Genomic DNA, 15002 nt, shown 5'->3' with positions numbered 1-15002 from the left:
CATCAGACTCAATGGGCAAAAACTATAATAAAAAGATTTCCTCTAAAAACAGGAACAAGACAGGGAAGCCCACTCTCACTACTCCTGTTCAACATAGTGCTGGAAGTATTGTACTAGCCATAGCAATCAGACAAGAAGAAGAAATAAAAGGCATCCAAATTGGAAAAGAAGAAGTAAAACTGTCCTTATTTGCAGATGACATGATACTGTACATAGAAAATCCTAAAGAATAACTAAAATTAATAAATGAATTTGGCATAGTAGCAGGATACAAAATAAACGCCAAGAAATCTATGGCTTTTCTATACACCAATAATGAACATACAGAAAGAGAGACTATAAAAGCAATAACATTTATCATCACAACAACAAAAATTAAGATACCTAGGAATAAACTTAACTAAGGAGATAAAAGACCTAGGTATACACGGAAAACTATACAACACTAAAAAAAGAGTTAGAGGAAGACATAAACAGATGGAGGAACATACCATGTTCATGGATTGGCAGAATCAACATCATCAAAATGTCCATACTACCCAAAGCAATATATAAATTCAATGCACTTCTCATTAAAATACCAACAGCATATTTCACAGACCTAGAAAAAATTTTCCAAAAATTCATTTGGCATAAAAAAAAAGACCCCAAATAGCTACAGCAATCTTGAAAAAGAAAAACAAAGTAGGAGGGATCTCAAGCTACTAAGGAATCTACAAAGCCACTGTTCTCAAAACTACTTGGTATTGGCACAAGAAGAGACATATGGATCAATGGAATAGAATAGAGAACCCAGAAATTGATCCAAATCGCTATGCTCAATTAATATTTGACAAAAGAGGCATGAACATACAATGAAGTCAAAACAGTCTCTTCAATAAAAGGTGGTGGGAAAATTGGACATACACATGCAAAAAAAATAAACTTGATCACCAACTTACACCATACACAAAAATAAACTCAAAATGGATCAAGGACTTAAACCTGAGAAGGGAAACCATAAAAATTCTATAGGCAGAAAAATCTCTGACGGCCATACCACCCTGAACGCGCCTGATCTCGTCTGATCTCAGAAGCTAAGCAGGATCGGGCCTGGTTAGTCCTTGGATGGGAGAAAAATCCCTGACATATGCCAAAAGAACTTCTTCACTGATAAGAACTTCTTCACATAGGGCAATGGAAGCTAAAGAGAAAATAAACAAATGGTACTACATCAAAATAAAAAGCTTTTGCATAGCAAAGGAAGCCATCAATAAAACAAGAAGAAAGCCCACAACATATTGCCAATGGTATGAGTTTAATCTCCAACATTTACAGGGAACTCATGCAGTTCAACAGAAGAAAGATAAACAACCCAATAAAAAAAATGGGCAACTGATCTAAATAGACACTTTTTGAAAGAAGACAGGAGGAAGGCCAAGAGACACAAAACATGCTCAAAGTCTCTCATCATCAGAGAGATGCAAATCAAAACAACAATGCGGTACCTACTCACACCTGTCAGAATGGCTATTATCCACAGGTCAACAAATGACAAGTGCTGAGAAAAAGGAACCCTCGTGCACTGCTGGTGGGAATGCTGACTGGTGCAATCATTGGAGAACAGTATGGAGTTTCCTCAAAAAACTAAAAATGGAACTCCCATTTGACCCAGTAATCTCACTCCTAGGAATATATCCCAAGAAACTAGAAACATCAATTAAAAAGGATATATGCACCCCTATGTTCATAGCAGCGCAGTGAACATAGGAGTTTGTTTGGAAACAGCCTAAGTGCCCATCAGCAGATGAGTAGATTAACCAACTGTGGTACATCTACACAATGGAATACTATGCTGTGGTAAAAAAAAAAAAAAAAAAAAAAAAAAAAAAAAAAAAAAAAAAAAAAAAAGGAGCTCTTACCATTTGCAACAACATGCATGGAGATGGAGAGCATTATGCCAAGTGAAATAAGCCAGACAGAGAAAGATAAATATCACATGATTCACTCATTTGTGAATATAATGAAAAACATAAACTGATGGGTAGAATATAATGAACAACATAAACAACATAAACATATATATATCCAGAGACAGAGAAATGCCAATCAGAATGTATAACCTTAAAGAAGAAATTGTGAGGTAACCAGAAACTCAAGAATTCCTGAGAATGCCTTTCTAGACATACTAGCAATCATCAGATGTACAGTAATATTACCTGGGGCAAATGGGGAGGTATTTTGGACTTATGCTCCTGATACTTCACAGGTAAGACCCCTTTCATGGGCTGATCCCCCACATAATGTAGACACTAATAATACCAAACACCTTGGTCATCCAGGAGGAACATGGGAGGGGCAAGAAAGTGTAATTACACAGGGGTCTCTACCCAGCTTCCCTTTTGTAGGACACAAAATCAAAACACTGCCCCTTTGTGTGTAAAATTAAAGAGCGATTTCTGGCTTGTATGGACAGCAAATAAAGGGTGTCACTATTATCACTACTAGCCCCTTGGAGAGGTCCAGAAAATGTAACTAAGACCTGGTCCATAGAAAAAGAAATAGACAGCCAGTATGAAATGGAATTGCCATGAATATCCTTACATGGTAATATTCTACAATGTCATTAAAATTTTCCCCAGATTTGTGTTACGCCAATTACTTATAATAGTACCTTGAACACTTGGGGATCAATAAAAAATCACCTTTTTGGTGCTTGGAGACAAAGGTAACACATCTCTTCATATTCTAAAATTATAAAAGCATAACATACAATTATCCCAAGCAAACTTACAAACCAATTCTTTAAATGTCTGGCAGCAATTTAAAAATGACATGAAAGGATTTAATCCCTTCCATTGTGTAGAGGGCCCCTGGGGAGGCACCTGAGCATTCTATATTGGCCCCTCTTGCTCTTTTGGGACCCTCTTCTGAGAATCCAATTGCCAACAGCTGCTGCCTGAACTTTCTGTTCATGTCGAGGTTGAAGTCTCGTGATGGCTGGTACCATGAATCTGTCTCTCATCCAGTGGGGCAAGCTGGGCCCTCCCTGGAGAAGAAACCCGGGTTCCCCAAGATATGAGGTCAGCGCTGGGGCCCCACCAGCAGGCGTGGGAATCCTAAGGCAGGAGCTGGACATGGAGGCCACGGGGGCATAGGATACCAAGGAGACAGAACTGAACCTCACATCACCCTGCTTGGCCTCAGAGGATGGCTGGTTAGCCAGTGACGGTTAAGATTCCTCAGGGAAGGGACAACCTAAGACAGGCACAGTCGGAAGAGGGGCCATCAGGAGAGAACTTGGGGAACAACTGAGGTGGGGCACAGACCCTCACCCCCAAAACTTTGCAGGGGCCTGAAACCTCACCCCTGCTGAGGGAGTCTATGTCCCCATTGCTGCTTAACTTCCCATGCCCAGCTCAAATAGGGAACCAGGTAAAAGACAGAGACTTGGCTGACAGCAGCTGCCCTCGCACTACAACAAGACTTGTTTGAATTGTATTGTAAACATGGTGTGGGGAAGTGGGTTTTTGATATCTAAATCCAGCCCATCACCAGGAATGCTCAGGGCCTACTCAAGAAGGCAAATAATCCTTTCCCCTAATATTTACACGGTAAAATAAGATTGTTTTAGCATAATAAATTTGATAGTACAATAGTAGACAAGTTTTCAGGCTAATTTAAATTAGCTAATTGAAATAAGTGAATATCCTAGAAAAACTAATTGCAATGGACAAAAAGCTGTTCCTAAAGTGTTAGCTAAAATTTTTATTGGTAGTTCATCTCAGGATAAAATCTCACAGCAAGAAATGAAACTAAAGCAGTCATATTATAGTGCAAAAAATTAAAACTTAAAAACTATTAAGACTACATTATAAAATTTTCAAAAGCCTCCTAATATTTAAATCAAAAGGGGGGAAAGTAGAAAAACATCATGTAAGGAAAAATATCCTGTAAGTAAATTACATCTAGAAAATTTGTACTTGAAAAACACACATGGTGTCAAAATAAGCCAGAGGAACATCATTTGGGCAAAAATTAAAAAGGATTCCAAGTCAAATTTATAGAAAATATTCCTTTATTAACTTTTGGTGGAGAATATGTTTGTATATTTTCAGAAAACAACTCCAAGACCATGTGGATTCTGGCAACAGAGAGGAATTGACAGAACTACTCCAACCATGAAGACAGAAAAGAAGCAGTCCAGAGATGGAAGACGCTGAGGACGCCTTGCCATAATAGCAGTCAGCAGCTGTGTATCACTAAAGGTTGCCCAGGACCAAACCAGAGAGGGTTGGACCTGCGTTACCACCATTTGCCCACTATCCAGAACTGAAATATCATTGCTGACATGTACACATAACGAACTGTATGACATTGAAATTGGGTCTCAAAAGAACTGGTGGCCCAGAAAGAAGCTCACTGCAGACTGATTCATATATCTTTTAGCATAATGATAATAGCTTGTCTCATTTTTTATTCTTATATTTCCAATAGGACACAATCTCACTCATCTGGGTGAAATGGTGAACAACAGACTGATGAACAAGAACAGACCCAGAGAAATGAGCCATGGGTCAGACTGTTGGACCTCAAAGGGAGGGTGGGGATAAAAGGGAGAGATCAACCAAAGGACTTATGTGCACACCTATGAGACTAACCAGTGGTCAAGGACACCAGGGGGGTGGGAGTATAAGTAGGGGGGTGGGGGATTGGAATGGGGGTTGAGGACAAATATGTGATACCTTAATCAATAAAGAAATTAATTTTTAAAAAAGAAAACCTATTTGAAGAAATAATGACAGAAAACTTTCCCTACCTGGTAAAATAGGCTTACAAGTCAAGAAAGCACAGAGTCCCAAACAAGAGAAATCCAAAGAGGTCCACACCAAGACACATCACAATTAAAATGCCAAGGATTAAAGACAAAGAGATAATTTTAAAAACAGCAAGAGAAAAGCAGTTACCTACAAGGTAGCACCCATACAACTGTCAGCTGATTTCTCAATAGAAACTTTGCAGGCCAGAAGGAAGTGGCAAGAAAATATTCAAAGTGATGAAAAGCAAGGACCTACAACCAAGATTACTCTACCCAGCAAAGCTCTCATTCAGAATTGAATGGAAGATAAAGAGCTTCACAGGTAAGAAAACGTTAAAGGAGCTCATCACCACCAAACCAGTGTTATATGAAAGGTTAAAGGGTATTCTTTAAGGGAAAGAGGAAGAGAAAAAGGAAGAAGAGATAAAAATATGAACAATAAAATGACAACACATACTTTTCTATCAATTGAATTTAAATATCAAGATAAGTAAACAAGAAATCTAATGAATAAAATAAACTCATGAAATAGAACCAGAAGCATGGAAACATGGAACAGACTGATGAATCTCAGAGGGAAGTGGGGAGGTGGGGAAGGGAGTGCAGGAAGAAATTAACCAAAGATCTTACCTATAAACACATACAATGGGGTGGTGAAGGCCTGGGGTGAAGCAGAAATTGGGTGAGGGGAACAATGGGAGAGGGGGGAAAGAGGGAATATCTGTAAGTAAGGTACAACCAGTTGTTCAGTTCTTAAGTTCCTCACTGCACTCATTCTAACTCTTTGTTCCCAGTATCAACTATTCCTGGCTAAGTCCACTAGTAACAATGGAAATAACCAAAACCATAGACATAGTTAGAAGGATCTTCACAAGGGGATGGCGGCAAAGGCAGGGGCAGGGGTGGGGGTGGGGGTGTGGAAACAAGGGCTGGCTATAAGCACAATGTGCCAAGTGCTATTAAGATGTCAGTGTACCTACATGGTTTTAAGTTAAAAGCAAGTTTTTAAAAGTGTTTTCCAATATATAAGCTGAAATATAGTGGGAGAGTAATAAGAATTCTAAATAAGAATTTTCTCTTTTATTATTAACCAAAATAGCAAAAAGACTTCTCTTGGCTGTTTTCCTGGTCTCCCTGGTAGCCATTACAAGAACTGCCAGGCTTTGGAGCTGGATGACTATACTGGTGGTGAAGCAAAGGGAAGACTACTACAAAGAATACTCATTTCACTTTCTTTCCAAATAAAATTGTAGAAGACACTATTTCTTATTTCAGTATGTTCCTCCCTGTGAAGATGTTACATAAAAAATTCTGCTAGATAATGATTAACTGAAATTACTGTGGTCATCATTTCATAATATATATAAATGAAACCATGATGCTATACAATTTAAACTTATTCAGTGATGTATATCAATTACATTTAAATAAAACTGGAAAAATTCTTCTAAAGACCTAAGAGCAGGCAGCCACCCAGGAATACTTCAAGTAAAGGGCAAAGATCACATACCAAGGTACGTTTGTAACCAACCTGATGTGGTCAGGGTTCATTCAAAACCTGTGTCCCAGAATTTGGGGCTATATACTAAAGGAGGTAGGCACAGTTTATCCTTATAATTCCTTCATGTTCAACTTTTGACAACAAAATATCGATTTTATAATGTGCAATATTGGGGTCCAAGAAGGTGGCATTCAATGACCTCGTCCTCTCTGTGAACAAACTCAAATATGCATATATGTAGATAGAATTACTCCTGCAAAGCAACTGAGTGCTGAATAAACAGCTTCAAGAGAAAGAGAACAAATAGAGAGGCTAGGAATCACGGGAGTCCTCACCTAGATAGGGTGGGCAGAGGTTCTATGCAGGCACTCTGGCCCGTCTGCAAGGTAGCTGTAGTGTGTTCCTGGACACATTATCTGAACCCATTTTGACCCAAAGGGAGCAGGCAGGATCAACTGGGCAGTATTATACACAACTGTCCTCACCCAGAACTGCTCCAGCTAGATAGACCAGATGCCTTAAACACCTGATTGGCTCCTACCTATGTGCCTGTCAAAACCACCCAGCACATACAGTCTGTACAGAGTCTACTTCTATTAATACATAGGCCAATTTCCCAAGACTGGAAGAGAGAGCTATTATTTTCTAATTCATATAAAGAAACTATTTTAAAAAATCATAGCAAGTCAAACAAGATTTAAAAACAAAATTTTAAGATTAAAAGACAGAAAAATATCTTTCAAGTGAAGAAACAAGAAAAATCCTCAAGGGGGTGGGGAAGAAACCTAAGGAAACAAAACCTAAGGAAACAAAAATCATTTGCCTGATTAAAAATTCAACGAAATGGTCATAGAATGATCACCAAACTCAAGAGTGGAACAGAAGAACTGAGGGAAAGCTTTAACAAAGAGTTAGAAAGTATAAGAAAGAATCTAGCAGACCTGAAGAATATAGCAACTGAAATGAAAAACACACAACAAATAAATCAGTAGATTATCTGACACAGAACAATGGATCAGAGACCTAGAAGACAGATTAGTGGAAATCAATTCGTCAGAACAGAAGAAAGAAAAAATAATTTAAAAAATGAGGATAGTTTAAGGGGTCTCTGGAATAAATAGCATCAAGTGCTCAAACATTCACATTATAGAGATCCCAGAAGGAGAAGAGAGAGAGAAAGGAGCAGAATCTCTAAGAAAATAATGGCTGAAAACTTTCCTAACCTGGGAAAGAAAACAGAACAGACATCCAGATACAGGAAGTACAGATAGTTCTAAGCAAAAGGAACCCAAAGAGAGCCATACCAAGACATATTGTAGTTAAAACGGTAAAAGTTAAAGATAAAGAAACAATGTTGAAGAAAGAGAAAAACAAGTAATGTACAAAGAAAACCTGTAAGAATATTAGCTGATAGCATCAACTTTACAGGCTAGAAGGAGTGGTGAGGCATCTTTAAAGTGCCGAATGAAAAGACCTTACAACCTAGAATAATATACCCAGCAAGGTTGTCATTCAGAATTGAAGGAGAGAGAAAAATTTTCTGAGACAAGCAAAAACTAAAGTACTTAATCACCCTTAAATCAGCTTTACAATAAATGTTCTTCTTTCAATAGAAAAGGGAAGACCAGAACCAGAAAATTTTCAAAATATGAGAAATGGAAAATACTCATAGGTAGAGCCAAATATTCAGTAAATATAGCAATCTGACATCTTAAAAGCTACTGCAAAAGTTAAAAGAAAGAAGTATCAAACTCAACTCAATCTATAATATGTAGATTCACAACACAAAAGGATCTAAAATATGACATCAATAACATAAAACATAGAAAGGAAAGTATAAATGTAGCCTTTATAGAATATATTCTAATTTAAACACCTATCAGCTTAAAATAAAGAATTATATACATAAATCTCATGGCAACCACAAACCAAAAACCTTCAAAAGACATACAAAGAACAAAGAGAAAGGAACCTAAACAAAACACTAAAGAAAAGCAGCAAACCACAGGGAAGAGATCAAGAAGAGAAGAAAGGAAGAGAGGAGAACTACAGAAACAACTTAAAAACAATTAATAAAATGGCAATAAGTACATATTTATCAATAATTCACCTAAATGTAAATGGATTAAGTGCTTCAATCAGAAGACCTATTAACCAATTATATATCCAATAAAACTTAGAAATAACTCACAACTGAACACACACACACACACAAACATACTTCCAATTTTAAAAATGGGCATAGAACCTGAGCAGATATTTCTCCAAAGAGGACATACATATGGCAAATAAGTATATAAAAGATGCTCAGTATCACTAGTCATCAGGAAAATGCAAATTAAAACTACAATGAGACATTACTTTACATCTGTCAAATTGACTATCATTGATAACTCAACAAACAGTGTTGGCAAGAATCTGGAGAAAAGGGAACTCTTGTACATTGTTAGTGGAAATGCAAATCGCTACAGTCAGTATAGAAAACAGTATGGAGTTTCCTCAAAAAATTAAAAGTAGAACTACCTTATGACCCAGCAATCCCACCTCTGGGTGTTTATCTAAAGAAACCCAAAAAACTAATTCAAAAAAATACATGCATGCCTATGTTCACTATAGAATTATTTATAATAGCCAAGATATGGAAGCAACACAAGTGTCTATCAATAAAGAAAATGTGGTCCATACGCACAATGGAATATGACACAGTTATAAAAAAGAATGAAATCTTGTCATTTAGGACAACATGGATGAACCTGAAGAGTATTATGCTAAGTGAAATGTTAGAGAAAGACAAATACCATACGATCTCATTTATATCTAAAAAAAAAAAAAAAAAAGAATACCCTAAATAAATGAATAAACAAAACAAAAACCGACTCATAAATACAGCTCATAGTTGCCAAAGGGGTGGGGTTAGGGAGATGGGAATAAAAATAAAGTAAATTAACCTAGGCAATGTATGTCCTAAATTGTCTAGGAGGGTTTTGAGGCTCAAGGAATATACTTTTTAAAAATTCATGGTAATGCCAAGATTACTCTCAGAAACTACCAAAACTCAAAATTACTGAAGTGGCAAAAAAAAGTTTTAAATAAATTCTGCAATGTCTATGGACACACATGGGTATGTATGTATAATACACATACACACACATGACTTCCAGAGGGGCTTGTGAGCCAACACACCTTCTGAATCCACCTGACATATTCCCCCACCCACCACTGCATTGTTCTTTGGTGCAAGTGACCAAAAACTGGATCTAAATTTGGCCCATTTCAAGGTCAAATGATTCAGCAAACAGAATTTGACCTTAAACAATGTAACTTTGTCCATTCACCCAGCCACACACACACCATTCTCCTTCCTACAACTCCATTAATGTCTATCACAGGTTACCTGCTTCTGCATCTAATCCTTACAAAAAGAAAAGGCATCAGGATGTGTTTGTTCCTCCCCCTCCATTCTCCTCCCCTTTCTTGCTCAACATATATGCAATAGCTGTAAGAGCAAGAAAAGTACAGAACTACCTTATAACCCAGCAATTTTAAAATTCCATTGGTTCAGGTAGGCACATAATTTGAAGCAGCTCCAAATGGACATCAAGTTAAAAAAAATAACAGTTTTCAAAAGTCTATAATTATGTATTTACACAAAGCACATAATTCTGTATGTATTTACATAAATTACAGATTATCAAGGAAATCATGCAAGGTTGTAGTGTTTGTGAGAAGAAACAGAATGAAACACCATAAACTGAATCCATTCCTTTTAACTACACAACAAAATCTAGTGGAGATAGGTTCCCCAACCTGGCGCGTCCTTCGACACTGCCTGGGTATTCACAGAGATAGGTGGGAGGGTGGTTCAATCATGGTAAGTCTTTAACCATGGTGCACATATTGGCACCAATGACACAGTGGTTGGGCTGTCTAAACATTTGTTGGTGAAAACTGGGACCACCTATTTCACAGTAGCTAAGGGCTACCAAATGAGGGATCTAAGCCTCTTAGGAGAAGAACCAGATGCAAACATATGAGCTCACTCTGCTGCCCAATAGAATAATGCCCACCAAAACCCTGAGCAATCTACTCTCCCACACACTTCACATAAATTGCATAAGTCAATATTTATTTATTTACAGACCATTACAGTTTATTGTATCCGTTGCCAAAAGCAAAAACAAAAAAACAAAAACAAAAAAACAAAAACAAAAAAAAACAATTTTTCTCTCTTTTTTTTTTTTTTTTTTTTAAAAAAAGGTACCAAAACAAAGTAACTCCAAATGTAGACATTAAAGTAGCATTTTTCTAGGAATGCATGGAGCTTTTAGTCTTTTTCACAAACTGTTTTCTTTATTTTGGCCTAATTGTACCTCATGCTACTTTAAGATTACTTTTGGTTATCACCTAAAATCAATTTTTTTCAGTGCTAAATATTGTACCTATAACATCCTACAAATTTGATTCATCCCTGTGGTTAGATGTTTAATGTTTCTCAGTAAAAATATTAAATGTCTTTTGGAAAAACTAAAGCCTGAATATGTGCACATTTTAACAGCAGCAAAGAGTTAAGTAATAAATAAGACTACTACATCTTGGGATTAAATACAGTTTCTCTTTAGAAAGTTAAAAAAAAAAAAAAAGAAAAAAAGAAAAAGAAACTAAATGAAGAGAATGTTCTGACCTTTATCATAAATCAACTATCTTACATTGCTCCAGTCCCCCATCTCCAAAATATTTCTTAATTCCAAAGGTTAGACTTCGTTTTTCCTTAATGCCTATCATCAGGAGGACTCTTCTGTGTGCTCCAGCTCGGACCTTAGAAGGGCCACATATGTTCACGGCTATAAGTCATGGGCTTCTACTTCAAAACAGCTTTAACTCACCAGTGACATACCTTTTTTTTTATTTTTAATAGAGAATATGTATCACAACAAAACAAAGTTGGAGTATTAAATTTTAAAATTAGCTACATAAATCCCAACACATTTTTTAATTGTCACTTTTAATTTCCCAACATAACTGACTAAAAACTGTTCTCTATGGTATGGGAATTTGTTATAAACTCCTTTTTCTTAAATATTGCTTTAAAAATTTGGCTCTTTTCTCCTTAGATATAGTAAGGAATAGTCCCCTTGCCCAAGGGCAAGTTCCAAAGTTATTGCTACTAAATAAATACGTATTCTTATGCTTTTCAGCATAAAATGTTATAAAAGCCTTGTAAAAGATATTCTATATAGTAACCTTCCCTTTAAAAAAAAATTGAGTGCTTATGAAGACCTTTTTAAAAACAAAACAAGTCAACAAGTATAATACTTCCCCCTCATTGTCAATTATTAGTAAAGATTTAATAGTTTCATTTGCAAGTTTTACTTGAAGTTCTATTACCATGTATTATGACAGTTCACACCAAAATCAATTTTCCATGAAAGATGTTACAATGACCTCTATGGTACTTGTATAATTTCATATTTGATAACCAAATGTACAAATAAAACGTTTACAAGAATGATCCTACTAATCTGGTTCAGGTGTCCCTTTAAAAAATAATCTGTGCTATGTAAGCTTTTTTTTCTTTTTTCTTTTTGAGAACTCTAAATCAGTACAATGTCTGATGTTCATCCCGTTGTTCTAGAGACCATCTAATATAAAAGCATGGCTACTGCTTAGCTTTGGTACATTCTGCAATAGATTTTAACGAATCGGATATATACTGACCCTCATTTTCCAACTGTGACATTACAAGGATGGCGTCAGTCACTTATGAGAGAGTAAATAGTACAGACACAGAATAAAAGTTTGAGACCCAGTTTATCTTTAATCCTCTGGGATAAGCTATGAAACAAGCATTCTGAAGAGTGAATACTCAGTGTCATGAATGATGTGCATAAGTTTACAATAATACGGGCACAAAAGAGATTGTCACCTTCAGTACATTAAGGGTCATCAGAATTTCTCATATCCATGCAAAGTTATATCCACTTGCATGAATTCACCACAGGTTCATAGCAGACTTTCTCATTTAATGCTTATAGAGCCTAAGCTTCCAAAATGCCTATCTGGCCTGTACATATTTCATTAAAAATAAACTCTATATAATAAATAAATATATAAAATAAATAAAATGTTGCCTTTGGAATTTCTATAAATAAATTTAACTTTTTTTTTTTTTTTTTTTTTTTTTTTACTAAGAGATCTTTGCTTTAAATTCACTGGGATGGCACCAGTGAGAATTAACTGAAAAGGTCTCTTAAGTAAGAATGCACCCTCCATGCCTTTGAAAATGCAGTGTACCCTTAAGCAGGCGACCAGCCAAGGTCCCATGATTCAAAGTGTGGCAGCTGTGTTGATACCAGCTGAAGGACAACTGATTGGACATGTGAAAGTGTGTCTATTCCCCAGCATGCATCAGGCTACCATCTTCTACTTTGCTCCTGTCTTTGATTTCCTGCTGCTCATCCACTCACATTCACACATACATACACTAATATACATACACCCTTGTCTCTTCTCACAATAAATCAAGTGGGCACAGGCAGGCCTCCCAGAGGACAGGCCTGTAAGTGCAACACAAAATCAGCACATCCCCATCCAAGCCTCCATCCTACGGTATACATGCGACAAAGTTTGGCAACAGTGGAGCAGATGTGATGACACAGCTAATCAATAAGAACCCACTGCACGGAACCTTTATAGTGGTTACTTTTTTAAGGGCTCAAGTGAAGAAATGGTCTTTGTCAACTTTGGCTGAGAATATCCTTATATAGTTCAGGTACTTTGTCGGGGTCCACTGGTCTTGGTAAAAAATGTGTGAATTTCTGGTGCCGTTTAGTCCTCGTTCCTTCTCTTGGGGTCCCATCTTTATTTAATGCAACATAGTATCGCCTTCCAGTGTCCACATGTTTATAGAGATTCGAAGAGTACGTATTATACCAGTTTTCTTCAAACTGTTCTCTGAATACACACTCTTGGGTTAGTTTTTCCTGTTTAAAAAGAAAAGGAAGCAAATGAGTATTTTTACTAAATTAGTTACATTCTGTATTTAAAACAATTTTCATTTGCTTACACACTATAACTCTGGCAAGAAAATTTTGATTTCAACCCACTAAACCATTTTAACACATTTTGCCAAAACTGCTTTACTACCGTATTTTTCGGACCATAAGACGCACTTTTTTTCCCCCAGAAGTGGGGGGGGGGAAAGTCCCTGTGTCTTATGGTCCAAATATAGCCTACACATATACTTTAAAAAAAAAGTTTTTTTACTTGTCCAGCTCTGTGTGGTCTCTGTGTGCTTGCCCGGCTCTAAAATGGTTCTAAATGCTGCTGTTTACTTTACAGGGTTGATTACATGTGTTTATGACTGTGATGTTGGGTTTTAATGCACATAAAATATTTTAAGACACTATTTGTTTCAGTATCTTTTTTTCTTCATTTCCCTTCTCTAAAAACTGGTGCGTCTTATGGTCCGGAGCGTCTTATGGTCCGAAAAATACGGTATATAAATTTAACACATTCTCATTTCTTTCTCAGAATGATTAAAGCACAAAGATCCAAAGTATTTTCTCGTTAGACTTTTATGCCTACCAATTATCAGAATGAATAAAACAGGCGAAGGACAACTAACAAGATGAGTTGTTCTCATTTTTCACTACAGCAATTAGGGTGATGACCATCTCAGCAGAAGCCAAAGGTTCAGGTAACTGCTTCATCTTTTATATATTTTTTTTATAAAGCACTTGCTACACATAGACCAACATGAGCAACATCACCAATGATGTCAGTTGCTGTCTAACAGTTGAACAGTGGTGTTTGCTTCTCCCTCCATAAATGTGGTTTTCAAACCTCAGTGTACACAAGAATCACCTTAGATGCTTTTTGAAAATGCAGACTTCCAATTCCAATTCTTTAAAATTCTGATCCACAAAGTATGGAAATACGCATTTGTAACAGGCCCTTGTAAGGGGGAATTCTGATGCAGACACTCCTTGATCTTCATTTTAAGATATAATGCCTTTGGTCATGACTGAAATAAAAACAAATATTCTAGCCCTCCTATTTCCCTGAACTTCAATGGAAGAACTTTTCTCCCCACTTAAAAAGCCACATTCTCAGGCATGCAGCAACCAAGAGAAAAGCTCTACTACTTCCCACATTCATCAAACAAAAAGGTATCACCACCCCAGAATCTGGGGCTCCAGAAGCTTCCTGTTGTGGGCTGGAGTCATAACCAGAAACAACATGCACATTACATCCCAGAACTGTGAACAACGCCCCAAGTACATCCTCAGCTGCTCACCTAACTCCTGGAGGAGCGAGGCAACAAACCACATGGCCTCTGCTCTTCTCACTCCTCAACTGAAACTTTTCAAATCAATCCCTTCCTAGATAGCACTTTTTAAAAATAAACACAAAAATGGCTTTGTAAAATCTCCTACTTGCTCTTGCCCACCTGACACATTACATAAATAAGAAAACAAATAAATATTAAGCGTGCACACACACAGTTAAAGCAGCAGAACAGGTCAGGACATTTGATGTGTTTCCAATTCTGTCATTCAGACCCAGAGGACAGACAGCAAACTATACATCACCAAAATACAGACGCCCTTTTCATATGCACACACCTGACAACACAACTTAGGACACTGGGTTCAAAAGATATCAGCTGGGCAGAATCCATTCTCTCCGGCTGCTGTGTAGTAA

At 36.8% G+C, this 15002-nt stretch overlaps 1 protein-coding gene across 1 annotated transcript in view; it reads right to left on the bottom strand.

Annotated features, from left to right (window-relative positions):
- Positions 1-10408: 10408 nt before the first annotated feature.
- FGF9 (fibroblast growth factor 9) overlaps positions 10409-15002 on the bottom strand; it is a 63461-nt gene continuing 58867 nt past the window's right edge. The window contains exon 3 of the mRNA XM_036457552.2: positions 10409-13279. Within this exon, the coding sequence (XP_036313445.1) occupies positions 13034-13279 (246 nt within the window). The 3' untranslated portion in view covers positions 10409-13033. The remainder of the gene's footprint in view (positions 13280-15002) is intronic.

Source organism: Pipistrellus kuhlii, unplaced genomic scaffold (assembly GCF_014108245.1).
Source record: "Pipistrellus kuhlii isolate mPipKuh1 unplaced genomic scaffold, mPipKuh1.p scaffold_m20_p_3, whole genome shotgun sequence".
NCBI classification, from domain to species: Eukaryota; Metazoa; Chordata; class Mammalia; order Chiroptera; family Vespertilionidae; genus Pipistrellus; species Pipistrellus kuhlii.
Note: the sequence above shows the minus strand (reverse complement) of the source record. Positions and strands in the feature narration are given on the sequence as shown.